General features: G+C 36.9%; 1 protein-coding gene across 1 annotated transcript in view; it reads left to right on the top strand.

Moving 5' to 3' along the window:
• Nucleotides 1-25514, top strand: part of LOC148951872 (indolethylamine N-methyltransferase-like) — a 40384-nt gene extending 14870 nt beyond the window's left edge. Inside the window, exons 2-3 of the mRNA XM_089089092.1 lie at nt 9635-9842; nt 25358-25514. Of these exons, the coding sequence (XP_088945218.1) occupies nt 9635-9842; nt 25358-25514 (365 nt within the window). The remainder of the gene's footprint in view (nt 1-9634; nt 9843-25357) is intronic.
• Nucleotides 25515-26800: the final 1286 nt, after the last annotated feature.

The following is a 26800-nucleotide window of genomic DNA, read 5'->3' as shown; positions in this document are numbered from 1 at the left end:
TCAAACGACTTCAATCCACCCTTTTTAGACACCGAGATTGCAGAAGTAGGTTGAGCTACTAATCTACTCCCAGGGGTGATCCTTGGCTCTGAGGTAGCTTCGTTGGCATTGTTGACAGGGTTACTTTGGCGTTTGGCTGTCGGTTATTTCTTTTGATGATTTAGCTCTTGGGGTAAAAAATCCTGAGACCTAGAAAAGAGAAATCTGACGCAATGATAATTTTCAATTACAGGATTAACTGTAGAGTTGAATTGGCATGCCTCAAGGAATTTTTTCCGATAGGTGAAATGCCAGTTAAAAATTCATTATGTTTTATTCACTTTTGTTGTATATTCTTCTAAAATATGTCATGAAAATACCACCCGAAAACTAATTTCATCTGAAATCTAGAAGGGAAGCTGAAAACCAGAAGAATTAGAATTCCAGAGAACAACTTATTGTAGAATTCATTATTAAGAATACCGTCTAAAAATAATTCCTTCTGGAATGAACCATATCATAGAAAAAGAAAAGGAGATTGCAAGAAAGAGAAGAATAAGCTAAAATGGATGAAGTCATAATCAATCTGGCAGATTTTGTTGATGTTGTGCGGCAGTGTCCATGCAACATTCACGGTAGTTGGGTTCAAATGTCTAATTGGTAATTGTAGATAATGCAAACACTATGGATTTTTCAAAAATAGTTGTGTCTAAAAATATATTCATTTATGTGTTTATAATGTTTAGTACCGAGATCCCGGGGTTCTTCCAAGCCCCGGCACTCGGTACGCTACATGCTTGTTTATATTTGATTCTCTAATGACGCATTAGCATAGTCATCGCGTTATTCCTTAGTTTTAAGTCTTGAGGTGACAAATCAGCAATTTTAATCGAATTAAAAATTCTGGCGTAAATTCAATTCTTCCTTCCTGTTAATATATGAAAGAATCATCCATTTTATAGCATTTGTTTTCGCCTGGGAGTCATTGTTATTCTCACTGCTGTATCTCTTCTATCCGCAGATTTCGTTTATGATTCAATGCGACCATCCCTGCCCCTTTCCTTGTCCATTATTTCCTTGTCCATTTCTTGAACAACAGATTTCTTTGTCGATTATTTTCATATGGGATCCGTTGTTATGCTTGTTGTCACAGGTCTTCTTGCCGCACATCTCATTGCACTTCATTTTCGTGCACTATTACCTCAGAAATTTGTCCTTGCCTTTTGCTTTGGCTGGTCACATGACGTCACAGATACCAAATAACTTCTTTCTCAACTTTTTCCGAGTCGTGTTATTTTTGCTTAAATTGCGTTTTTATATAATTCAGTAACAACCAGGAATGTTCCAATGCCTGTGCCTTCTGAAATATCTAAATTACGCATTGGCATAATTATCGTTTTATTCTTTAGCTTCAAGTCAAACGGTGGCAAATCAGCAGTTTCCATTGAATTAGATAATTTCTTAAACCACATTGGCCTGACATAACACAAAGAAAGAAAAAAGAGCAAAAACAACCATTTAAGTCTCAAAGAGTGTCTGAGAGGAATGCAATTATTTAAATCAGGAGTCAGATGACATAGTTCTCTAACTCATTCAATGCTGTTTCGTTTTGGTTTGAGTAAATGAATGTTTTTCTTTTATATCTCAGTTGTTCGCTAGTATCCATCGATGGCGGTTCAATTTTGAATTTCTTTGCAAATCACGGATATTGGTGAATGACTCACTTTTATTGTTGTTAGGTATTTGGTTTTAATTCTTGCAATTATTTGGTTTTTATTGATTTTTATTCATCTTTTAATTTTTTGGTTTTTTTCCCTTGTTTTTTTTTTCACATTAAATTTCCGCGTTTTATTTGTTTGTTTGTTCTTCGGCACTCGCATTGATTATATTTTTTTGTTTCGCGATGAAGAAGAGAGGCGTTTATCCCCTCAAAATATTCGCTTTGTTGTGTTTTTTTTTGGATTTTCATTTGGCCTTTAAAGACCCAATTTTTGCTCGTTGTTCTTTCTTTATGTCCGTTGAATTAATAAATCTTGGCATGAATTAAATTCCTCCTTCCTGTTTATCCTTTACAGGCACTAAAATAACACATTCGTTAGTCTATTGTAATTCCTGAAATATCTAAAGCACGCAATAGCATAGTTATCGTGTTATTCTTTAGTTTTAAGTCACATTTTCGTTTGTAATTCAATGTGATTTTGCTTCTTGTTCCAGGCCTTTTCTTTGACTGTTCAAACTCATTGGTCATCTTGCGTTATTTTATACGTGTCATTGGTATGAGGTACTTAAAACCAATCCTTCCTTCCTGTTTATCCATCACAAACTCACGCACGCTAAACTAACACGTTCCTTCATTCCATTGTAATTTTGTTTTGTATTCTAACCGCAGATTTCGTTGTGCAACATTTTCGTTTGCAATTAAATGCGATTCTTGCTGTTTCTTTTTCTATGCCTTTTTCTTTAGTAGCTCCGAGTCATTTGTATTTTTTATAATTTTTTAACGTCATCGTGATTGAAGCAGTAGCTACAATCTAGTAAACTGACGAACACGGCTCATAGTCATAGGCAGCGCGCTAGGTGTTTTTTTTTCTTCAGCCGTGCACTTCATATCAAAGGAGATGTCGTAGAAACTTCGAAAAGGGCTCATTCGATTGGAAATCGGAGGACACTCCCCCACAACCCTCTGGGCAAGGGTTTTAAGTTATGCCCTGGGGGCATATAAGGTTTTTTATAGAAAGCGTTGTCGTAGAAACTTCAAAAAAGGCTTATTCGATTGGTTATTCAAAGGGCTAGTGCCCTTTTTAATAGTCGAAAGTGATTGGAGGGCAACTAGCCCCCCCCCCTTCCACGCCCATCATTCCCCCAAACACATCCAATCAAGATTTTGAGATAGCCATTTTGTTCAGGGTAGTTGATTTCCAGATAGAAAATATGTTTTTGAGGCGAACACTCCCCTATAACCCTCAGGGCAAGGGTTTTAAGTTATGCCCTTGGGGCATATAAGGTTTTTATAGAAGGGGTCGTCGTAGGAGCTTCAAAAGGGGCTCATTCGATTGGAAATTGAGAGTTCTAGTGCCCTTTTTAATAATCGAAAGTGATTGCACTGCAATTAGCCCCCCCCCACGCCCATCATTCCCCAAAACACATCCAATCAAAATTTTGAGATAGCCTTTTTGTTAAGCGTAGTTGATTTCCTGATATAAAATATGTTTTTGAGGAGGACACTCCCCCCAAAACCCTCAGGGCAAGGGTTTTTAATGCCCTGGAGGCATAAGGTTTTCATAGAAGGAGTTGTCGTAGAAACTTCAAAACAGGCTCATTCGATTGGAAATTCAAAGGGCTAGTACCCTTTTTAATAGTCGAAAGTGATTGGAGGACAACTAGCCCCCCCCACCCCCTTCATGCCCCCAAACACTTCCAATCAAAGTTTGGAGATAGCCATTTTGTTCAGCGTAGTTGATTTTAGGATATAAAATATGTTTTTGAGGAGGACACTCCCCCACAACCCTCGGGGAAAGGGTTTTAAGTTATGCCCTGGGGGCATATAAGGTTTTTATAGAAGGTGTTGTCATAGAAACTTCAAAAAAGGCTCATTCGATTGGAAATTCAAAGGGCTGGTGCCCTTTTTAATAGTCGAAAGTGATTGGAGGGCAACTAGCCCCCCACACTCCACGCCCATCATTCCCCCAAACACATCCCATATAAATTTTGAGATATCCATTTTGTTCAGCATAGTTGATTTCCAGATACAAAATATATTTTTGAGGAGGACACTCCCCCACAACCCTCCGGGCAAGGATTATAAGTTATGCACTAGGGGCATATAAATTTTTTATTGAAATCTTTGTCGTAGAAACTTGAAAAAGGGCTCATTCGATTTGAAATTCAAAGGGATAGTACCCTTTTTAATAGTCGAAAGTGATTTGAGGGCAACTGAGGCACCTTTTGAGGACACATCCAATCAAAATTTTTAGATAGCCATTTTATTCAACGTAGTTGAAAGTTTTGGAAACTTCGTCTTTAAGGATGACAACCCCTCCCCCCAAAGCCCTCAGGGCAAGGGTTGCAAGCTATGCCCTTGGGCATATAAAGTTTTTATTGAAATTATTGTTGTAGAAACTTCAAAAGGGCTCATTCAATTGGAAATTGAAAGGGCTAGTGCCTTTTTTAATAGTTGAAAGTGGTTGGATGGCGAGTAACGCCCCTCTCACGCCCAATATTTTCCAAAACACATCCAATCAAAATTTTGAGATATCCATTTTGTTCAACATAGTTTAACGTTCTGGAAATTAGATCTTTTAGGATGATAATCCCCTCAGAGCCCCCAGTGCAAGGGTTGTAAGTTATGCCCTGGGGGCATGTAAGGTTTATATAGAAAGTTATTGTATAAATCATAGCAAGCAGGATCGCGCTATCTAAGTAAAGAACGGGGACACTCGAGAACGAGACAAAAAATGGGGATTAAGTAAAGAGGAGGAGACTCCCCCACAACCCTCTGGGCAAGTGTTTTAAGTTATGCCCTGGGGGCATATAAGAACGATGTTGGCACAATGTATTATTTATTAATTTTTTCCTTTAGAGCCCACTTCGTATCGAAGAAGCTGTCGTAGAAACTTCGAAAAGCGCTCATTCAATTGGAAATTGGAGTGGCTTGTGCCCTTTTTAATAGTCGAAAGTGATTGGAAGGTGACTAACACCCCTCTCACGCCTACCATTTCCCCAGCCACATCGAATCAAAATTTTGAGATAGCCATGTTGTTTAACGTAGTTGAAAGTTATGGAAATTCGGTCTTAGAGGATGACAAACACCCTAACAGACCTTAGGGTAAGGGTTGTAATTTACGCCCTGGGAGCATATAAGGCGTTTATAGAAAGCGTTGTCGTTTCCAAAAGGGCTCATTCGATTGGAAATCGAAAGGCCTAGTGCCCTTTTTAATAGTCGAAAGTGATTGGAAGGCTTGAAATTTCTATAGTAAAGATCGAAGTGGGCATAATATATTATTTTTTGTTGTTGTTGTTGTTTAGACCAGGGTACTTCGTATCGAAGGATTTGTCGTGGGTACTTCGAAAAGGGCTCATTCGATTGAAAATAGAAAGGGCTGATGCCCTTTTTAATAGTCGTAAGGGATTTGAGGGTAACTAATCCCCCTTCCACTCCCATCCTCCCACGCCCCCCACCCACGCCCACCCAACCATTTCTGCTCTTAAAATTTAACCAAATCAAAATAGCGTAAGTGTATCCAAGCTATCAAAGAAAGTAAACAGATTTTTTTGCGAATGGTATCAAGTTTTCAATTTCAGGTCAACTAGAGAAGTTATGAAAATAAATTAAACAGTACTGTTTGTGTCCAGATTTTTAAAAGGGTGTATGTTGTTAAAAATTGCTGAAAATGTTTCTCCATTATACAAATACCATGCAAACTATTAAGTCTTAAAAAACGAAAAGATTTAAAGTATTATTTTCTTTTTCCCTGAAAAGACTATGTAAAAATAAAACAAAGAGAAATAAATTAAAAACTTTTTCCACAAAATAAGTTTTTTAAGGAAAAGAAAAAGCTCCATATAACCAAAAATGAGACCAGGCGTGAAACTACACACTAATCAGCATCGATAAAGATATGAAACCAATAACGAATAGAAATTACAATAATTAACCGAGTCAAACTCAAAACGAGCAGAAATTAACATTTGCCTTCCCAAGGCCAGAACAAAATTTGCACTTAACTGAAAAAATACAAATGAATGTTCATTGTCAGTTAAATATATATATACTGATATTTAGTAATCAAACTGTTAATATTATTTGATTTATAAAAGTTATAAAAGTAAAAACATTTATATTTTTTTTCAGCAAAGTGCAAATTTTGTTCTGGCCTTGGGAAGGCATAGGGGTTTTGCGCGCTTCACGCTTGGTAGATTATTTGATTTTATTTTTGCTCATTTTTTGTTTCATGGAGTTCTTTAATTTTCTTTGAAAAACTTATTTTGAGGAAAAAGTTTTTAAATTAATAACAAACAAAAGCCTGACATACCTAAAAATGGTGCCGCATAGAAACACAAAGTACATTTTGGGATCGCCAAAAAACCCATATCCAGGAAACTTAGAGTAGATTCTCAAACAGCTGAAATTCCATGTAAAAGTCTCCTAGATCAGCGATGGTTACTGTTTTCTGAAGGGCTATAAATAGTACTCATAGTTTTTATGACCAAATGGCCAATGTAAATGTAAAAAATGCATGAAAATTTCATAAAACAGTTAATTATACGCTTAAAATCGTGCGGATACAAAGTATAGTCTGGTTTTACATAACAACCTCCTCAAACAGAATGCAAAATAATATACTTGTGTAAATTACAAAAAAAATTAAGGGAACATACAGTGAATCACAAAGAAGCTGAGGGGCTACTAGTAAAAAAGAACTTTTGTGACTGAAAAACTTTTCGTTTTTTTACTCGCACAAAATTTCACACAGAAAATCCAATCAGGTAAAATTTGGCTGTTCGTTCTTTTATTGGCCTAAAATTTCACACAGGATATCCAATCAGGTTGAATTTAGCTGTCCGTTCTATTTACTGGCTTAAAATTCTCACATGGAGAAACCAATCAATCAATCACATTTTAAAAAGATTGCTATATTTGGCTCTCTTTTCTGGCATACGCTTAATGAACAATGGCGTTAGCTTAAAAAAAATACGTTAAATACGTAAACCAATGAAAAAAAAGCACAAGTTTTAATACAGAATTATAGCAAAGTAATCTCTCTGTGTTGTTTTTGGTAAACTATATTCATATTTGTCAGAAATAATAAACAATTCCAGTAAAAGTGGTGTCGAATCAATGATAATAGTAGGCTACCGAACAGAGCCTACAAAGTTGGCATTGGTCAGTAGTTACATTTTCTTTGACTGCGGACTCTAATGTTCAAAAAGTGTACTCTATTTCTGCTACTACTAGCAACCCTTCACAGCATCAGGGGCGCGTCCATTGAAGTTGGGGGGAGAAGTCAGGAGTGAGAGCATCTGGCCCCCATAGAACACCTTTCTCTAATATTTGAAAAGAAAATTTGGTGTGTTTTCATTAATTTTTTTGATAATTCCACTGAAACAATTGAAAAGAACAACAAAGTTACCCCCTCCCTTTCGAATTTGAAAATGTATTTTGAGCCCTCCTTACATTATTGCCAATTGAGACTATTACGCAGCACCAAGCCCCCCTAATCTCAATCCCCTCAGATTTTGAGTTTTTTCTTAAATTTCACATTTCCTTAAAATGTTTTTGTATGACTTCATACTATCCCATTTGAGTACGTCCTGCTTTTCGCTGGATTGTCAAGGAACCACAACTTTGACCACTTATTATCCTCCATCCGTATAACATGACACAACCATCTCAACCTCCCTTTTTATACAACCCTACCTGGACAGTGACATCGAACTAAATTTCCAACACACCTTATAATTCTATAACAGCCACTCCAATGAATGGTTGACACTTGATTTAGAATCCCTTGTACGAAGAGCGGGGGTTCAATTGCTGGTGTGGTCTGTTATTTGGATTGGGACGGGGATCAGTGGTGTGACTCTGTAAGCTCAGCCAGAGTCAACCCAACTCAAATGGGTACCTGGAGAAATCTGGGAAAGGTAAACAGGAAGGGTTTGCGAAAGCACGGTATGGCTGGCCCCCAACTCTTCATTACACTTCCTGGATGAAAGGCCTTGAAACGGAGATCAACACCGTCGGTTTAGACCGTAAGGGTCTAGTGCCGTATCCTTTACCTTACCTTTACTTTACCCCAACGAGTCCCATAAGCTGTCCTTTGATAATTCTTGGGAAAAACCCCTTGCCTGTGTTTCTAAACTTCCTGGAGCACCTAATTTTCATAAATCAGACTTGACAACTGATCAAAGTGACATCTAGAATCTTATTCTTACTTCTAAGACTGATGCCCTGGTCACCTCTTAGCCACACTTATGAATCAAGTCAAAATTACGCACAACTGCAGCGCCATTTACGTATTCCGTTCGTAATTTTTCGAGTTGAACATGGTTTAACTTTGAAGCGTATAAATCCGTATTTTTTAAATTAGAAACAGGGTATGAAACAAGAGTTTTTGAATCGGTAAGATGATGCTGGCAAATTATAGAAAGACATAGCAATAGTAGGCAATAGGTGAACGAGAATAACACTGATGCCGTTAAGGTAGGAAACGAGGGTAGCAGCTGGTTTCGTAATAAATCAGGAGTTAAGCAGGGTTTTGTTTATCCCCCTTTATATGGATCATTTTGATGAACTTTGTCTTAAGGAGTACAGGAAAGGCAATGAGAGAACACGGAATCAAATGGGGAGGAAAAACTTTTGTGGACATAGATCATGCTGATGATTTAAGCATCCTAGATGAAAGTTTGAGCAAACTGCATGAAGTTTTAGACGTTTTGCGAGTTCAGGTTGCTAGAATAGGCTTGAAAATTAATTTTAAGAAGACTTAAGTCGTTAAGGCTAGGAATAAGTGAAGATGAAAAGGTGACGTTGGGTAACGAAAAGATTGATTAGGTGGACAGCTTCTCTTACCTTGGTAGTATTATTAGTAAAGACGGTGGGAACAGTGAAGATGTTAAAAGTAGAATAGCGAAGGCTCAGGGTTTTTTTTCACAGTTAAAAAAAGTCTGGAAGAATAGGAGTAAGTCTGCAAACCAAGATTACAACAATGGAAGCTACTGTGATGACAGTGGTCAAATATGGTTCTGAAGCATGGGCACTCCCAAAAGCGGTTGAAGATTTGCTATATGTTTTCCGGAGAAATTGCCTACGGATTGTTCTGGGTACCCGGATGACTGACAATATTTCAAACAGTAGGCTGTACGAAAAGTTCGGTTTAATCCCGCTTTCTAGGGCTATAATGAAATAAAGGTATATATTGATAGAGAACATTCTGCGAGTAAAAGATGACATATTGCCAAAGATTTTTCTTTTCGGACAAACGTCTAGGGCTAAATGAAAAGTAAGTTGTCAGCGATTGGGTTGGGAGGATGTCATAAAGAAAGATTTAGGGGAAATGGAAACTTCCAAGGAGAGTGTAAAGAGGGAGGCTCTGAATAGATTGGAATGGAGGAGGAACGTGCGTAGCTGTGTTGGCCTCAGGCGGCTTGGTGCTGCGGTGAGTTTTAGCAGCAGTAGTAGTAGTAGTAGTAGTTAGCAAAATACTGTTAACACAAGCTTTTGAAACAAAATTCTTGTCCTTTAAGTTCTTAGCTGTTTACTACAAGCGTGACGTTAAAATCACGTAGAATCATGAAAAACATTAATAAATTTTGGCTTTTTTTTATCGATACATTTGACTTAGCCTTGGCTCGGGTGTTAGACATGTCTCGCCTTCTTTAAAACCTTTTTTCCTACCAAAAAAATTATTGTATCTTGACAATTTTATTATTTAACTCTCACATCTTGACTGCACCTAACTTCCCTATTAAACACATAGTTATGTGAAACTATTCATAAACTCGTATATTTTCCCTTTTTTCCTGTCCCTGATTCCTGATCAGGTATAACTATCCCTGATCTTAATTCCTATCCCTGATCCTTTACTAACTATTATTAACTTTCTTTCTACTGCAAAGAAATTCAGGGGTTTGGCTAAACTTTTTTTTTCACCTGCAGAGTTGAAGCCGTTAAATGCCACTATCATGGAAGTTGGCTGTGGCCCTACTGTCACATCTGTTCTCTCCGCATCGAAGTGGAGCTCCAATATTTTCATGACAGATTTCCTTCAAAGGAATATAGATACAGTCGATAGCTTTTTAAAGAACACACGTAAATTAAATCGATGGACTCCGTACATGGAAGCAGTGGCACAAATGGAAAAATGGTATGTTCCTTAGTGATTTTTTTTAGTTAAATAAAAGTTTTAAATTTTTAGTTAAATTTTTTTTAGTTAAGAAAATTCCGGAACGAAAGTCCAATTAAAATTGTACTAGAATTATTTGATCAATGATTATCGAAATTAAATCGATGGACTTCTTAAGTGGAAACGGTGGCACAATAATAGAAAAAAATGTATGTTTTTTACTGATTCTTAAGTACCCACTTAAAAATAAATGGACTTTTTATGAGATTCATTGACTTCATGGATTTCTTCTACAGGAGCAGTGACAAAATTGAAAAACAGAGTATTTCTTATTGATTTTTAAGTGAAATGAATATAGGCTATTAACGCAATTTAAGACTCGTATTATGTATGGGGTGCCTAACGGACCATATGGATCTAATATGGTATGGAATGATATTTACGTGCACCGAAATTATTGCTTATTGCTTGCAGCAGAACCAGCAGGTTGCTACCCGGTGAGAAAAAAAATCACTAGATTTCAGTGATTTTCGATTAATTTAGTGCCTTTCTTCAATAATCTAGTTATTTATGTACTGATTTAGTGATTTTTTGTTTAGGCAATATAAAAAATTGCTAGAAATAGTGACAAATCCCTATGAGTGGCCACCCTGAGGACCAGGCGTTTTTCTTCTCACCTGGCATCTGAAATTCAGAATGCGTTCAAGAATCCTTTATGCGACTTACCGCTTAATATAAATTAATTTAAGAAAACAAAGTTTTTCCGAGGGAATTAAAGAGCGAAGTTGAAACTTAAAACGGACAAAAATTATTACTTCACAGCCTATTTAATATATATCAATAAAACTATCACAAATAAACCAACTAATTATGTTTCCCTATATTTCTAGGATTATTCAAAACTAGCGCTTTACTGAAAACACGAAAGTCAAGTATAAGAAACAGGATTATTGATTTAAGAGTCAAAAGTGAGTATTTAGCCTGACAACACTAAATGAATCTATAAAGCTTATCATAGTCTTGCACTAGTTGTGACATTAGTAGTTTTCAGTATACAATTAAAATTATCTTAAAAACATAAACGTAAAATTAAATAATTTTTAATAACTGCAAAGTAAATGAACAGTATACAGAAATATTGGATTGATTTATCGAGCAGCATTTTGCTCTCCCCAGCTATAATACCAATAGTGGGTAATAAACAGTCTTAAATTGTAAGAAATATGCTTTAGTGTCACTTGAAATGAAGATCAAATAAGACATAATATGAACTCTGGAAATCCGATTATTTCTCTCTATAAAATAGTGAATTTCAAGCTATGATACAAATTCTAAAGCTAGTCTATAGTTCTAACACTATCAAGATGGCCTTACTTCGAACTTGTGTACAAATACTACAAACTAATCATGACATGTCCTTTTTAGAACCAAAACGAGAGCTAGTCATTGAACTGAGTCATTGTGCAGAAGTGATACCAAATTAAACGTATAAGAAATAAATAAAATCCTTAAATGGATTATTGCTTTATATCAAAAGGGATTGATCCTAAAAGGGACTTATCCTAAAAGAGATTGATGATATTTTGATTCTATAAAAGTGTTCTTAATTGGTTTGCTTTTACTGTACAAAAACTCCTATATTATTTTGTGTTTTCAGTAAAGCGCTAGTTTTGTATAATCCTAAAAGCATAGGGAAACCTAATTAGTGGTTTATTTGTACTAGTTTTATTAATATATATTAAATAGGCTGTGAAGTAATAATTTTTGTCCGTTTTAAGTTTCAACTTCGCTCTCTACTTCCCTCGGAAAAACTTAGTTTTTTTAAATTAATCTGTGTTCGTTTTTTATTAAAATTTAGTGTAGAAACAACGCTGCCATGATCTTTTTTATTTATACGGAATAGTGTATATTCGTTTTAAGTTTTAATGTCACTTGTTAGTTTCAGTTGAAAACTTATTTTTAATATAATTTCTAATCATCACCGATCTAGGGGAGATGAGACAATTTTAGAAAAGAATGTAAACAACCTTGACAGCTACGAAAATCCTTCAGTCTATAATATAAAATTCATTACGCATACTTCACAAAACAATACATGTTTTTCAGGAACGTTTGTTTTTCGATGCGCAATTTTTTTTTTACTCGGCCGACTTCGCCTAAAAAAGCCATAATGAAGACAGGACTGTATAAATCACCTACTGACTAGCAGAAACTAGAAGGCTACTGTAACAAAAGAAAGCTGTTTAAGGGCTCATTTAAAAGCTTATATTTATACTTAGTCGCTTTTTACAAATTTGACTTGAAACCACATTCCCGCAAAGTGCACTTTCGATTGTTTCCTCAACTTTTTTAAATGAAACAAGTGCCTTTTCCAATGAAATGACCTAAAACAGGTGATGTCAAAACCTAGGCAAGAGCAAAAAGTAAGGGGGCAAGGACGTCCCTTTCCCTTAATTACAGCCGTTAGAACTAGCACACAGGCTCATCACAGAGTGAAGTCTGAAGGTTCAATTTAAAACTGTTGATCAATCAAGCTTGATGTTTGGTAGATGTTTAGTTGAAAAATTTTTAGTTTTAGCTAATTTGTTTTCGCAATAATCTTCTACTTTTAATATGACTAGTTGATTTATGAAACTTACTAAGAGGGTCTGGAGGGGGAGTATATTTGAGGAGATCTTATGAACCTCCAGATAAGGGCTTTGAACAAAAATTATCGCAATGGTACCGTTTTATGCTTCCAAACCCTTCCACTTAAGAAGTGGTACCAAAGTGCCGTTTTTAGTGCTATATGGCACTTTTGGATGGTAAAATTGATAAAAAGCACGTAGATATGAGTAATAGGTTTAAAATATACCTTCCCTGGATATGCCTTAAAAAATTAGTGCATCCCGCTTGCAAAAATAGTGGATTATCTGAAAAGCATTCATAAGAAGGGACAAACCATAATTGAAAAAAAAAATCCAAGCTGGAATCGAACATATGATAATCTAATTTGAAGTCCAGCGCTGTACTGACAGAACCACGCCTCTAGTACTGCATGTTAATATATTAGTGTTTGTAGGACTTTAATTGTGTAGCTTATTAAGGGGGACTGGAGGAGGAAGTTTCAGGAGATGTTCTTGCAAACCTCCAGTTAAGGGTTTTGGACCATAACTATTACAATAATACCGTTTTATGCTTCCAATATTTTCCATTTAAGAAGGGGCACCAAAAATGTTGTTTTCAGTGCTATATCTCACTTACGAATGGTAGAATTGATAAGAAGCCTGTAGATATGAGCAAAAGTTTTCAAATGAGCCGTTAAACATCACTCTAAAAAGTTATAGTAGCCCACTCGCCCTAGCTTTTCCACTTGAGACATGGCACCAAAAATGCCATTTTTAGTGGTATTTGAGACTTGCAGATGGTGGAATTTATAGGAAGAATACAAATATGAGCAATATTTTTATATGAGCTATCAAAATTCTATCTAAGATGTTGTGGTAGCCTGCTAGCCCCATCCCTCGAAAAACGGCATAAAAAGTGCCTTTTTTCGTGCCATTTGGCACTTGCACACGGTAAAATTGAGAAATAGCTTATGAATGAGCTGTTAAGAAAAATATAGAAGAAAAAACGACCGTTTTAACATTTTTTAACTTTTAGTTACTATGCGCTAGTAGAGTAGTACCTTATACTTTGCCTAGATTATGTTCCCTCCCATGCTATTCTATAGCGCTATGTTCCTTCCTATGTTATTCTATGGGACCTCTACACCTTTTCAAAGAGTGTAAGTACCCCCTTACACCTATGTTATGCTTCTATAGCGCTATGTTCCTTCCTGTGCTATTTGCTTGGCTTTTTGTTTTTTTTAAATTGAAAACTAGAGATTGTCAAATTGCGTTATCCACTGTTCCATTTCTTTGAATTATGTGCTATCAAGAGCGGTTTCTGATTTTTTTGGACAATTGCCTTTAGCCAAGAATAGTTTGATATGAATGTGTCGGTAGATAGCATTTGCGAATTGGGTCCTACAATCAGAATTGTTTGATTGACATTTGCAAAAAAGGGATAAGGGATTTGCGAATTGGACTATACGAACGATATTAATTGAATAATAGGAAAAAAATAGAGCTAGATAAAATTCGTGAATTGGATCGTATGAAGGTGGAGAAAAAAAGGGGTGGTCTTATGACTTAACCTAGCTTTACTTCTTCGATGTGTACTGTATAATACACAAGTGGTGTTTGAACAGTGTTGTCAATTTAAAATAGAGTTTAACGTTATACTATACTAAAAAGTTGATTCTAAGAGAGGTGTAGATATCAAGAAAAGAATTTTAATAACGGACAGCTTTACTTCATCGATATGTTCTGTATAATACACAAGTTATGGGGTGATGGGAGCGGGGTGTCTTAGAGTACTTATAGTGCTTTACTGTGGGCCGAATTCCTAGCGAAAAACCCGAGTGGCTGACTTGAAAATAAAATTTTTAACGAGAAATGCCTGAAAAGTGTTTTGGGGGAGATGGGTTGATTGTCAGAAGGATGTCTTCGCGTAGTTATAGTGTGAGCGGGGGGAGCGAGTTGCTAGCGAAAAACCCGTGTGGATGACTTGAAATAAAATTATTGACGAGAAATGGCTGAAAAGTGTTTTGGGGGAGATGGGTTGATTGGCAGAAGGATGTCTTAGCGCAGTTATAGTGTGATAGTGGGGGGCGAGTTGCTAGAGAAAAACCCGTGTGGAAGACTTGAAATAAAATTTTTAACGAGAAATGGCTGAAAAGTGTTTTTTGGCGGGATGGGTTGATCGGCAGAAGGATGTCTTAGCGCAGTTATAGTGTGATAGTGGGGGGCGAGTTGTTAGTGAAAAACCCGTGTGGGTGACTTGAAATCAATTTTTTAACGAGAAATGGCTGAAAAGTGTTATGAGGGAGAGGGGTTGATTGGCAGAAGGATGTCTGAGCGTAGTTATAGCGTGATAGTGGGGGGCGAGTTGCTAGCGAAAAACCCGTGTGGATGACTTGAAATAAAATTTTTTAACAAGAAATCTCTTAAAACTTTTTTTTTTTGGGATGGGTTGATGGCAGAAGGATCTCTTATACTACTTATAGTGTGATTGTGGGGGGCGAGTTGCTAGCGAAAAACCCGTGTGGATGACTTGAAATAAAATTTTTAACGAGAATTGGCTGAAAAGTGTCATGGGGGAGATGGGTTGATTGGCAGAAGGATGTCTTAGCGCAGTTATAGTTTGATAGTGGGGGGGGCGAGTTGTTAGCGAAAAACCCGTTTGGATGACGTGAAATAAAATTTTTAACGAGAAATGGCTGAAAAGTGTTTTTTTTTGGGGGGGGGGGATGGGTTGATTGGCAGAAAGATGTCTTAGCACAGTTATAGTGTGATAGTGGGGGGGGGGAGTTGTTAGCGAAAAACCCGTGTGGATGACTTGAAATAAAATTTTTAAGGAGAAATAGCTGAAAAGTGTTTCGGGGGAGAAGGGTTGATTGGCAGAAGGATATCTTAGCGCAGTTATAGTGTGATAGTGGGGGGCGAGTTGCTAGCGAAAAACCAATGTGGATGACTTGTAATAAAATTTTTAACGATAAATGCCTGAAAAGTGTCTTGGCGGAGATGGGTTGATTGGCAGAAGGATGTCTTAGCGCAGTTATAGTGTGATAGTGGGGGGAAAGTTGCTAGCGAAAAACCCGTGTGGATGACTTGAAATAAATTTTTTTAACAAGAAATCTCTGAAAAAATATTTTTGGAGGGGTGGGTTGATGGCAGAAGGATGTCTTAGCGTAGTTATCGCGTGATAGTGGGGGGTGACTTGTTGGCGAAAAACCCGTGTGGATGACTTGAAATAAAATTTTTTAACAAAAAATCTCTGAAAAAATATTTTTGGGGGGATGGGTTGATGACAGAAGGATCTCTTAGAGTAGTTATAGTGTGATAGTGGGGGGCGAGTTGCTAGCGAAAAACCCGTGTGGATGACTTGAAATCAAATATTTAACGAGAAATGGCTGAAAAGTGTTTTGGGGGAGATGGGTTGATTGGCAGAAGGATGTCTTAGCGTAGTTATAGCGTGATAGTGGGGGGCGAGTTGCTAGCGAAAAACCCGTGTGGATGACTTGAAATAAAATTTTTAACGAGAAATGCCTGAAAAGTGTCTTGGCGGAGATGGGTTGATTGGCAGAAGGATGTCTTAGCGCAGCTATAGTGTGAAAGTGGGGGGGGGGGGCAAGTTGCTAGCGAAAAACCCGTGCGGATGACTTGAAATAAAAATTTTTAACAAGAAATCTCTGAAAAAATATTTTTGGCGGGATGGGTAGATGGCAGAAGGATGTCTTAGCGTAGTTATAGCGTGATAGTGGGGGGCGACTTGCTAGCGAAAAACCCGTGTGGATGACTTGAAATAAAATGTTTTAACAAGAAGTCTCTGAAAAAATATTTTTGGGGGGATGGGTTTATAAAAGAAGGATCTCTTAGAGTAGTTATAGTGTGATATTGGGGGGCGAGTTGCTAGCGAAAAACCCGTGTGGATGACTTGAAATGAAATTTTTAACGACAAATGACTGAAAAGTGTTTTTTTTGGGGGGGGGGGGTGGGTTGATTGGCAGAAGGATGTCTTAGCGCAGTTATAGTGTGATAGTGGGGGGGGGGCGAGTTGCTAGCGAAAAACCCGTGTGGATGACTTGAAATAAAATTTTTAACAAGAAATGGCTGAAAAGTGTTTTGGGGGAGATGGGTTGATTGGCAGAAGGATGTCTTAGCGTAGTTATAGCGTGATAGTGAAGGGCGACTTGCTAGCGAAAAACCCGTGTGGATGACTTGAAATAAAATTTTTTTACAAAAAATCTCTGAAGAAATATTTTTGGGGGGGATGGGTTGATGGCAGAAGGATCTCTTAAAGTAGTTATAGTGTAATAGTGAGGGGCGAGTTGCTAGCGAAAAACCCGTGTGGATTACGTGAAATAAAATTTTTAACGAGAAATGGCTGAAAAGTGTTTTGGAGGGGGGATGGGTTGATTGGCAGAAGGATGTCTTAGCGCAGTTATAGTGTGATAGTGGGGCGGGGGGGGGCGAGTTGTTAGCGAAAAACCCGTGTGGATGACTTGAAATAAAATTTTTAACGAGAAATGGCTGAAAAGTGTTTTGGGGGAGATTGGTTGATGGGCAGAAGGATGTCTTAGCGTAGTTATAGCGTGATAGTGGGGGGAGGGGGCGAATTGCTAGCCCAAAATCCGAGCTAATAAGAGTTTTTTGACCGTAAACTCTAGTTTCCTGTAAGAAAATTATGGAAAATACAATTCTCTCGTTCAAATGTGAAACTTAGATCCATTTTGGACCTAAAAATAAAACTATTTCCGTAAATCTAAGCTAATAAGGGTTTTTGACCGTAAACTCTAGTTTTTTTGTAAGAAAATTATGGAAAATACAATTCTCTGGTTCAAATGTGAAACTTAAGTCAAGTTATGGACCGAAAAATAAAACTATTTCCGTAAAATCTAAGCTAATAAGGGTTTTTGACCGTAAACTCTAGTTTTTTGTAAGAAAATTATGTAAAATACAATTCGTTGGGTCATAGGTGAAACTTAAGTCCAGTTATGGATAAAAAAAATAAACTATTTCTATAAAATCTGAGCTAATAAGGGTTTTTGACCGTAAACTCTAGTTTTTTTTTTGTAAGAAAATTATGGAAAATACAATTCTCTGGTTCAAATATGAAACTTAAGTCCATTTTTGGGTCGAAAAGTAAACTATTTCTTTAAAATCTAAGACAATAAGGGTTTTGACCGTAAAATATAGTTTTTTGTAAGCTAATTATGGAAAATACAATTCTCTGATTCAAATGTGAAACTTAGGTCTATTTTTAGATCGAAAAATAAAACTATTTCTGTAAAATATGAGCTAATAATTGTTTTTGATCGTAAACTCTAGTTTTTTGTAAGAAAATCATGGAAAATACAATTCTCTGGTTCAAATGTGAAACTTAAGTCTATTTTTTGGATCGAAAAATAAAACTATTTCAGTAAAATCTATACTTAAAAGAGTTTTTTGACCTTAAAATCTAGTTTTTTGTAAGAAAAAAATGGAAAATACAGTTCTCTGGATCAAACGTGAGACTTAAGTCCAGTTTTGGTTACTCATAATTATGAGGGCTGATGGTTCTAATTCAGTAATTTTTTTTTTCATAAAAACAAACTATTTTTTTTAAACTTCGAAATTATTCAATTTTTTTTTGTACGTATCTTAAAATGACAAAATATGCTTACGGCTCTAACAATTGTACTCTATGATTGCTCAGAGACACGATGCGGCTTTCCCACTGGTACTCTATGGTCGGTTATCGACACTACCTAGTTTATTGCATGTATTAAATCAGTATTTTTTACATAGTGGAACGATAAACACATAAGTCATATCTTTTAAAAAAAGTGAAGATGGAGCATTTTAATAAAGTTTGTTCACATAACAATGTTATTGTAGCATTGAATGCCGACAAGGAGAAGTATTTAAACTATGAAACCAGTACAAGTTGTAGCACTATTGGAAATGTATGCATGCATTGTCATGACAGTAAAGAATTAAATTTCTTTGGAATACCGAAAAAATTCCCTTGTACAAATGGTGGATATGCGAGATTGAGATCTCCGAAGATGATTGCACTCAAAGAGAATGCCAACATAAAAATAATCGTTGATGATAGAGGACAACTCCTCGATACTGTTGCAGGTAACACATTACCTACTGATACATCCATTCGTCATCTCTTAGGTATTAGCATTCAACAGAAGGTCAATAAAAGAAAGGCATACTCTTCTATAAATATTGTAAGCCATATCTTGTCTACGTGCCGAAACTGTTACCTGTGTAAAAATATTGTGATAATAGACAGTGAAATTGCCAGAAAAATAAAAAGGGCATTGTCAGAAAATATCACTATGGAATACCAAGATGAATCGATGAAAAACAAAGTGCCAGCAAACGTTACTACCATTAATCAAACAGTCGATGAATCAAATAATACAAAAGATGAAACGCATATTAAACCTTTCGGTGACACACCAGTAAATATTGTGTATGACTCAAAATGGAATAATGATTATTCTACCGATTACGAGTTAAGAAAAGACAATAGCTACAATATCAAGAGAGAACATAGTGAACTATTTTATGGAACAGATTCAAAATGTCCAAAGTTGATCATAGATATTAATAATGTATCATAATATATTTTTGTATTAATATTCTACCTGGCATTATTTCACTAAAAATATATTATGCATTACATTATGTGTTCATTATTTTTAGAGTAAGCTAGCATATCAAACGTTTAGAATGTCTATTAAAACATCGGAGATGTAAGAAAAGGAATTCGCATACATCTTCTGTCAGACACATGGGATGACATTGACAAAATCTAGGTATCAGAATGAATAAATTCTTTATCAACATCCGTTGTTGGATATATCATTATGTCATTATGAAGGGGATTACCGACATGATTTTAAAAACAATCATAAATTAAACTCTTTTCAAATGAAAGTGCACTAAGAAAAATTTTTCACCCCAGATCATCTACATGAAATTTTCGGGGGTGAATTTTCAGCAGGAATGGAATTGTCTTGGGGGGAATTTTCCATGGAAAAGGGGAAGGGTATTTGTACGTGAAAACAACTTTCCATGGTGGAATTTTGCCGTGGGTGAAGGAATTTTTCTTAGAGGGGGGAGCCGAATTTCTCGGTGTTATTAAAAGCAATCAGAAATTAAATTATAAAAAATTTTCTTCAACTGAAAGTAAGGAGAAACATCAAAACTTAAACGGGCAGAAATAGAGGCTTTTTGCACAGGAGGGGTTCAGTTGTAATCAATAGGCTTATCAAAAGAATTGGCTTCTTATGCTGATTCCGAAGATATAGGATTCATTAACTTTAGTGTTGCCAATCAAAAGCTATGAGCTTGAGAAAATTCCCTGATTATCGAAAAATGGGGTAACACCCTCTAAAAGTCGAGGAATAAAATATTGGCTATGCCACACATCAAGGGATATAGTCTGCTAAATTACCAGAGGGGTAAACATAAATTGGACTTCGAAATTATTCAATTTTTTTTACGTATCTTTAAATGACATGAAATTAAGTAAGTAACAATCGCTTTCTTGAATTCGCTTCACACACACCCACACACACACACACAAACACACAATATCAATAAATAAGTCATTCTATCTATAAAACACTCATTCATAATTACACCCACAAACAAACTTAAAAACAAAAACAAACACACACACACACACACAAAAAAAAACACACACAAAAACAAACAAACACACACCCACACAAACACACACACACCACAAAAACAAAACCCCCCAAAACACAACAACTCAAGACAACCAACACACACAAACACACACGCACGCACGCGCGCGCGCGCGCACACACCACACACACACACACACACACACACACACACACACACACACACACACACACACACACACACACACACACACACACACACACACACACACACACACACACACACACACACACACACACACACACACACACACACACACACACACACACACACACACACACACACACACACACACACACACACACACACACACACACACACACACACACACACACACACACACACACACACACACACACACACACACACACACACACACACACACACACACACACACACACACACACACACACACACACACACACACACACACACACACACACACACACACACACACACACACACACACACACACACACACACACACACACACACACACACACACACACACACACACACACACACACACACACACACACACACACACACACACACACACACACACACACACACACACACACACACACACACACACACACACACACACACACACACACACACACACACACACACACACACACACACACACACACACACACACACACACACACACACAGACACAAACACACACACACACACACACAAAAACACGCAAACAAACACGAACAATCCAACCCCTACCAACCCCAACTCCCCCCCACCGCCAAACACCCACTCACCCACACGCCCACACACACAGATATACATTGTTACTTACTTACATTTTTTTTCATAATTTCTTGAATGAAATTTCTGCATTGTGTATACAAAAGGTGACTTCAAGAAAGAGTTTGTTACCTATTTACAATTTCTTCATAATTTCTTGAATGAAATTTTCATATTGTGTATCCAATAGGTGAAAAAATTAAAGAGTTTATTACTTATTTGCAATTTTTTCATAATTTCTTGAATTAAATATCTGTATTGTATCCAGGAAGCGAATTCAAGAAAGCGATTGTCACTTACTTAATTTCATGTCATTTTAAGATACGTAAAAAAAAGTTGAATAATTTCGAAGTCCAATTTATGTTTACACCTCTGTTAATTTAGCAGACTATATCTCTTGATGTGAGACATAGCCAATATTTTATTCCTCGACCTTTGGAGGGTGTTTCCCCATTTTTCGATAATCAGGCAATTTTCTCAAGCTCATAGCTTTTGATTGGCAAAACAAAAGTTAATGAATCCTATATCTTTCGAATCAGCATAAGAAGCCAATTCTTTTGATGAGCCTATTGATTACAACTGAACCCCTCCTGTGCGAAAAGCCTCTATTTCTGCCCGTTTAAGTTTTGATGTTTCTTCTTACTTTCAGCTGAAGACAATTTTTTATAATTCAATTTCTGATCGCTTTTAATAACACCGAGAAATCCGGCTCCCTCCTCCATGAAAAATTTCTCCCCACAATAATGTGGGTAAAAAGTATTACGTATCCCATGCCCCTTGGATATCCGAATATGGACCCACTATCACGCTAGAACTACGCTAAGACATCCTTCTGCCAATCAACCCATCTCCCCCAATACACCTCAGCCATTTCTCGTTAAAAATTTTATTTCAAGTCATCCACACGGGTTTCTCGCTAGCAACTCGCCCCACACTATCACACTATAACTGCGCTAAAACATCCTTCTGTCAATCAACCCATCTCCCCCAAAACACTTTTCAGCCATTTCTCGTTAAAAATTTTATTTCAAGTCATCCACATGGGTTTTTCGCTAGCAACTCGGCCCCCACTATCACACTATAACTACGCTAAGACATCGTTCTGCCAATCAACCCATCTCCCCCACAACCCATTTCAGCCCTTTCTCGTTAAAATTTTTATTTTCAATTCATCCACAGGGGTGTTTCGCTAGCAACTCGCCCCCCACTATCATGCTATGACTACGCTAATACATCCTTCCGCCAATCAACCCATCTCCCCCAAAACACCTTTCAGTGATTTCTCGTTAAAAATTTTATTTCAAGTCATCCACACGGGTTTTTCGCTAGCAACTCGCCCCCCCCACTATCACACTATAACTTGGCTAAGACATCCTTCTGCCAATCAACCCATCTCCCCCCAAAAAACTTTTCAGGCATTTGTCGTTAAAAAATTTATTTTCAAGTCATCCACTCAGGTTTTTCGCTAGGAATTCGGCCCACAGTACAGCACTATCAGTACTCTAAGACACCCCGCCCCCATCACCCCATCACTTGTGTATTATACAGAACACATCGAAGAAGTAAAGCTATCCGTTATTAAAATTCTTTTCTTGCTATCTACATCTCTCTTAGTATCAACTTTTTAGTATAGTATAACGTTAAACACTATTTTAAATTGACAACACTGTTCAAACACTACTTGTGTATTATACAGTATACATCGAAGAAGTAAAGCTAGGTCAAGTCATAAGACCACCCCTTTTTTTTCTCCACCTTCATACGATCCAATTCGCGAATGTTATCTAGCTCTATTTTTTTCCCCTATTATCCAATTAATATCGTTCATATAGTCCAATTCGCAAATCCCTTATTCCTTTTTTGCAAATGTCAATCAAACAGTTCTGATTGTAGGATCCAATTCGCAAATGCTATCTACCGACACATTCATATCAAACTCTTCTTGGCTAAAGGCAGTTGTCCAAAAAAATCAGAAACCGCTCTTGATTGCACATAATTCAAAGAAATAGAACAGTGGATAGCGCAATTTGACAATCTCTAGTTTTCGATTTAAAAAAACAAAAAGCCAAGCAAATAGCACAGGAAGGAACATAGCGCTATAGAAGTATAACATAGGTATGATGGGGTACTTACTCTCTTTGAAAAGGTGTAGAGGTCCCATAGAATAACATAGGAAGGAACATAGCGCTATAGAATAGCATGGGAGGGAACATAATCTAGGCAAAATATAAGGTACTACTCTACTTGCAATGTGGTTCGCTCTTTACTAGGTTGCAGCTAATGCTTCAACCATGACGAAGAGTTCATTGCAAATTCTCTTCAGAAACTAGTTTACATTAAAATCTGTGAAATCTAATAGATAGTAGAATTTTTAAAACCTAGTAAATATAAGCAATAGCTTATATTTGAGCCATTAAACATCTATCTACGACGGTGTGGTAGCCTGTTAATCTTTCATTAGCTTACTGATGTGCAGACGGTTTATGAAACTTACTAAGGGAGCTGGGAGGGGAGTGTACGGGAGGGGTTCTTGTGAACCTTCAGTTCAGAGTTCTGGAACATAAATATTACAATGATACCTGTTTTGTACTTCAAAGCTTTTCCACTTAAGAAGTGGCACCATAAGTTTTGTTTTCAGTACTATATCGCACTTACGAATGTAAAAATTGAAAAAAAACACGTATATAAGAGCAATAGGTTTCAAATGAGTCATTAAACATCATCTTATAAGTTTTGCTAGCCCTATAGCCCCGGCTTTTCCACTTGAGACACGACACCAAAAGTGCCGTTTTTAGTGCCATTTGGAATTTGATGATGGTGGAATTTATATGAAAGATCTAGACATGTACAATATCTTTTATATGATCTATAAAAGATCGGTCAACGATGTTCTGGTAGCCTGCTAGTGCCATCCCTTGAAAAATAGCACAAAAAGTTTAATTTTAGTGCCATATGGCACCTGCAGATGGCAGAATTGATAAAAATCATGTAGATATGAGAAATAGCTTTTGAATGAGCCATCAAGAATCTATCTATGATGTTCTGGTAGCCCACTAGGCCTGTTTAAAAAAAGGGAGACAGATCAGTGCTATCGATGCGAAAAGTGATTTTCCTTGTTGTTCAGGAAGGGAACTGTAACTTCCTTGTACAAGATTTTCAACTATGTTGATTCCAATGGTACATTTTTCATTCTGATCTAACGTCATTTTCGAGGGGTATGAGGCATTTTTTTCTAAATCACCATAAATTTCTTTTCGCAATAAACTTTTACTTTTAAGACGAACCTAAATGATAGTTAACATTCCTGAGTCAGTGTCAGATAGGAATTTTTTTTCACTAGGCATTTCTTTTCAAAACGCGTTTTTTAACTTTTGGTTACGATGGGCTGTGGTTCGCTCTTTACTAGCTTGCAGCTGCCGCTGCAACCATGATACTTTGCCGGGACATGCTTTAAAAAATGAGCCTAGAATATGACTGAAAAGAAAAACAACGGATACCGATATTCCCGATACGATACATGCGATACCAATGCGCCCGATACCGATACGCGCGATATCGATACGCCCGATACCACATACAGCTCTTCCCCAGGGACTATGGAGGGCCATATCATCATCAAAACTATGTATGTTGTACCTTTGAACTATGTTAAACAAAATGGTTATCTCAAAATTTTTATAGGACTTGTTTGGGGGAGGAGGCTTGTAGGGAGGGGGGCTATTTGCCCTCCAATCTTTTTGGTCACTTAAAAAGGACATTTGAAAATTTAATTCGCTTTCGAATTAGCTATTACACTTCTCTCTATGATGCTCTGGCCACCCCCTAGCTCTGCTAGAAAAAAAGAAAGAAAAAAGGGAGACAGATCAGTGCTACCCATGCAAAAAAGTCATTTTCCTTGGTGTTCAAGGTGAAGGACTGTAATTATCCTACAAAAGCTTTTGGACCATACTGATTCCAACGGTGCACTTTTTATTTCGATTCAACGCCCTTTTCAAGGGGTTTCAGGCTCTTTTTCGAAATTACCATAAATTTATTTTCGCAATAAACTTTTACTTCTAAGATTAACCAAAACAATAGTTACTATTCCTGATTCAGTGTCAGATGTCAATTTTTTCTAACTAGACCGTTTTTTTTAAGACAGGTTTTTTCAACTTTTGATTACTATGGGCTGTGGTTCGCTCTTTACTAGGTTGCAGCTGCCGCTGCAACCATGACTTCCCCGGATGCAATCTGTAAAAGATAACAACAAATACTTATTCAGAAGCTTGTCAACTGAAACGCTATAGGCAACTAGTTGAATAACAAAATTAATCACGTGTGCTCCGTTGCAAACGTGGCTTATTTACAAACCCCTGAAGGTATGAAACATTTTACAATTACTCTCCCTTTTTGCTCTCTGCATATAAATTCAAAAATTTTTTGAATTTTTAGACAGATTGATGTTTTTGTTTATAACTGACGTCACTGTAGGAGGTGTGAAGGGGAGGCCATGGATAAAACTGTCAAAGATCTGGAAAATGCAGCGAGATGGCATAATCGCAAAACATTGTACTGGCATGTTCATAAACTGAGAGGAAATAGTCAATCTGGACTTGTCCTAGTTGAAGATGAGAACGGGGTCACATAATAAAATGGAAAGAGTTAAAGAGAAATGGGTAGAACATTTTGAGAATGTGCTAAGCAGTGATAGAGTTACATGACACGACACAGAAAATAATGAAAAAGTTTGAGAAAATTGAATTTGTAAGGAAAAATTAGTGACAGCGTTAAAAGGATTAAATAAAAATAAAGGAACCAATGGTGATAGTTTGGTAAATGGGCATCTTAAATATGGTGGCTATACTATTAGTTATAGAAATAAGGTTAGAAATAAGTTACTGAAGATTGTGAGTATATCTTTTGAAAATGGAGAAGTACCTATCGATTTTAGGGACACTCTAACTAAACCCCTCTAGAATAAAAGGTATAAGAGTGAGTGTGGTAATTATAGAGGTATTAGTCTAGTTTCTATAGGTAGCAAATTACTTGGTATGATGATACTTTTCGACTCAGAGAAGCTGTAGATACGGTTTTAAGAGAAGAACAGTGGGATTTTAAAAAGGGTAGAGGAAGTGTTGACCATTTTTCAGTCCTAGATTAAAGATCTAATTAAAGATTAAAGATCTAATTAAATTAAAATAATTAAAGATATAAGAGTGAAAAATCAGTTTATTAGTTCCTGAGTCATCAAACACCTTCAGTGCTCAGTTTTATAGATTATGCGTAAGCGTTTGATTCAGCTGATAGAAGAGCTTTAGCGAAGGTCTTATCCTTGTATGGTATACCAGACAAGTACAATGAAGTGATTAGTGCTATGTACGAGAATAACCATGGGCGCCAATATGAGGAAGGGGGCAGAGGAAGGCTCCAGCCCCCTCCCCCTGGCTGAATGATGCTGCCTTATATTTTATATTTTTGTTTTGAGATTTCTATTATACAGCATTGGAAGTTCCGATTAGACCAGGTAAGCCCCCCCCCCTGAAATTCAGCTTATGGGCACTCATGAGTAGAATGGGGGGTACCAGCGCGATCAGTACAAAATTCGGTTATCAAAAGAACGTATCTCCGATCAGTACACCAAATATGGGCATAGCCTCCCTAGGGAGAACACGTGGTTAATGGGGGTCAATGACCTCTTTTTCCAAGATCGATTTATTTGATGTTTCTATGTGTAATAGCTCCGGGGCGAAGGTTGCACATGCGCATTGAATTCTAACGGGAACAATGTTATTGATCTAGGACTCGAGGGGGAAGTGAATGTTATGATCCAGAAATAGTATTTGTTGTTGTTGCTCTCGCCAATGTTATGACTTTCCCGGAAACAGTTAGATCACGTGTTTCCTTCTCAGCCAATCAGAGGGCTTGTTTACATAT

This window comes from Artemia sp. Qi Xiang Cuo, chromosome 5 (genome assembly GCF_049724085.1).
Source record: "Artemia sp. Qi Xiang Cuo chromosome 5, ASM4972408v1, whole genome shotgun sequence".
NCBI lineage: Eukaryota > Metazoa > Arthropoda > Branchiopoda > Anostraca > Artemiidae > Artemia > Artemia sp. Qi Xiang Cuo.
The sequence above is the reverse complement of the archived record's forward strand: the minus strand, read 5'-3'. Positions and strand labels throughout refer to the sequence as shown.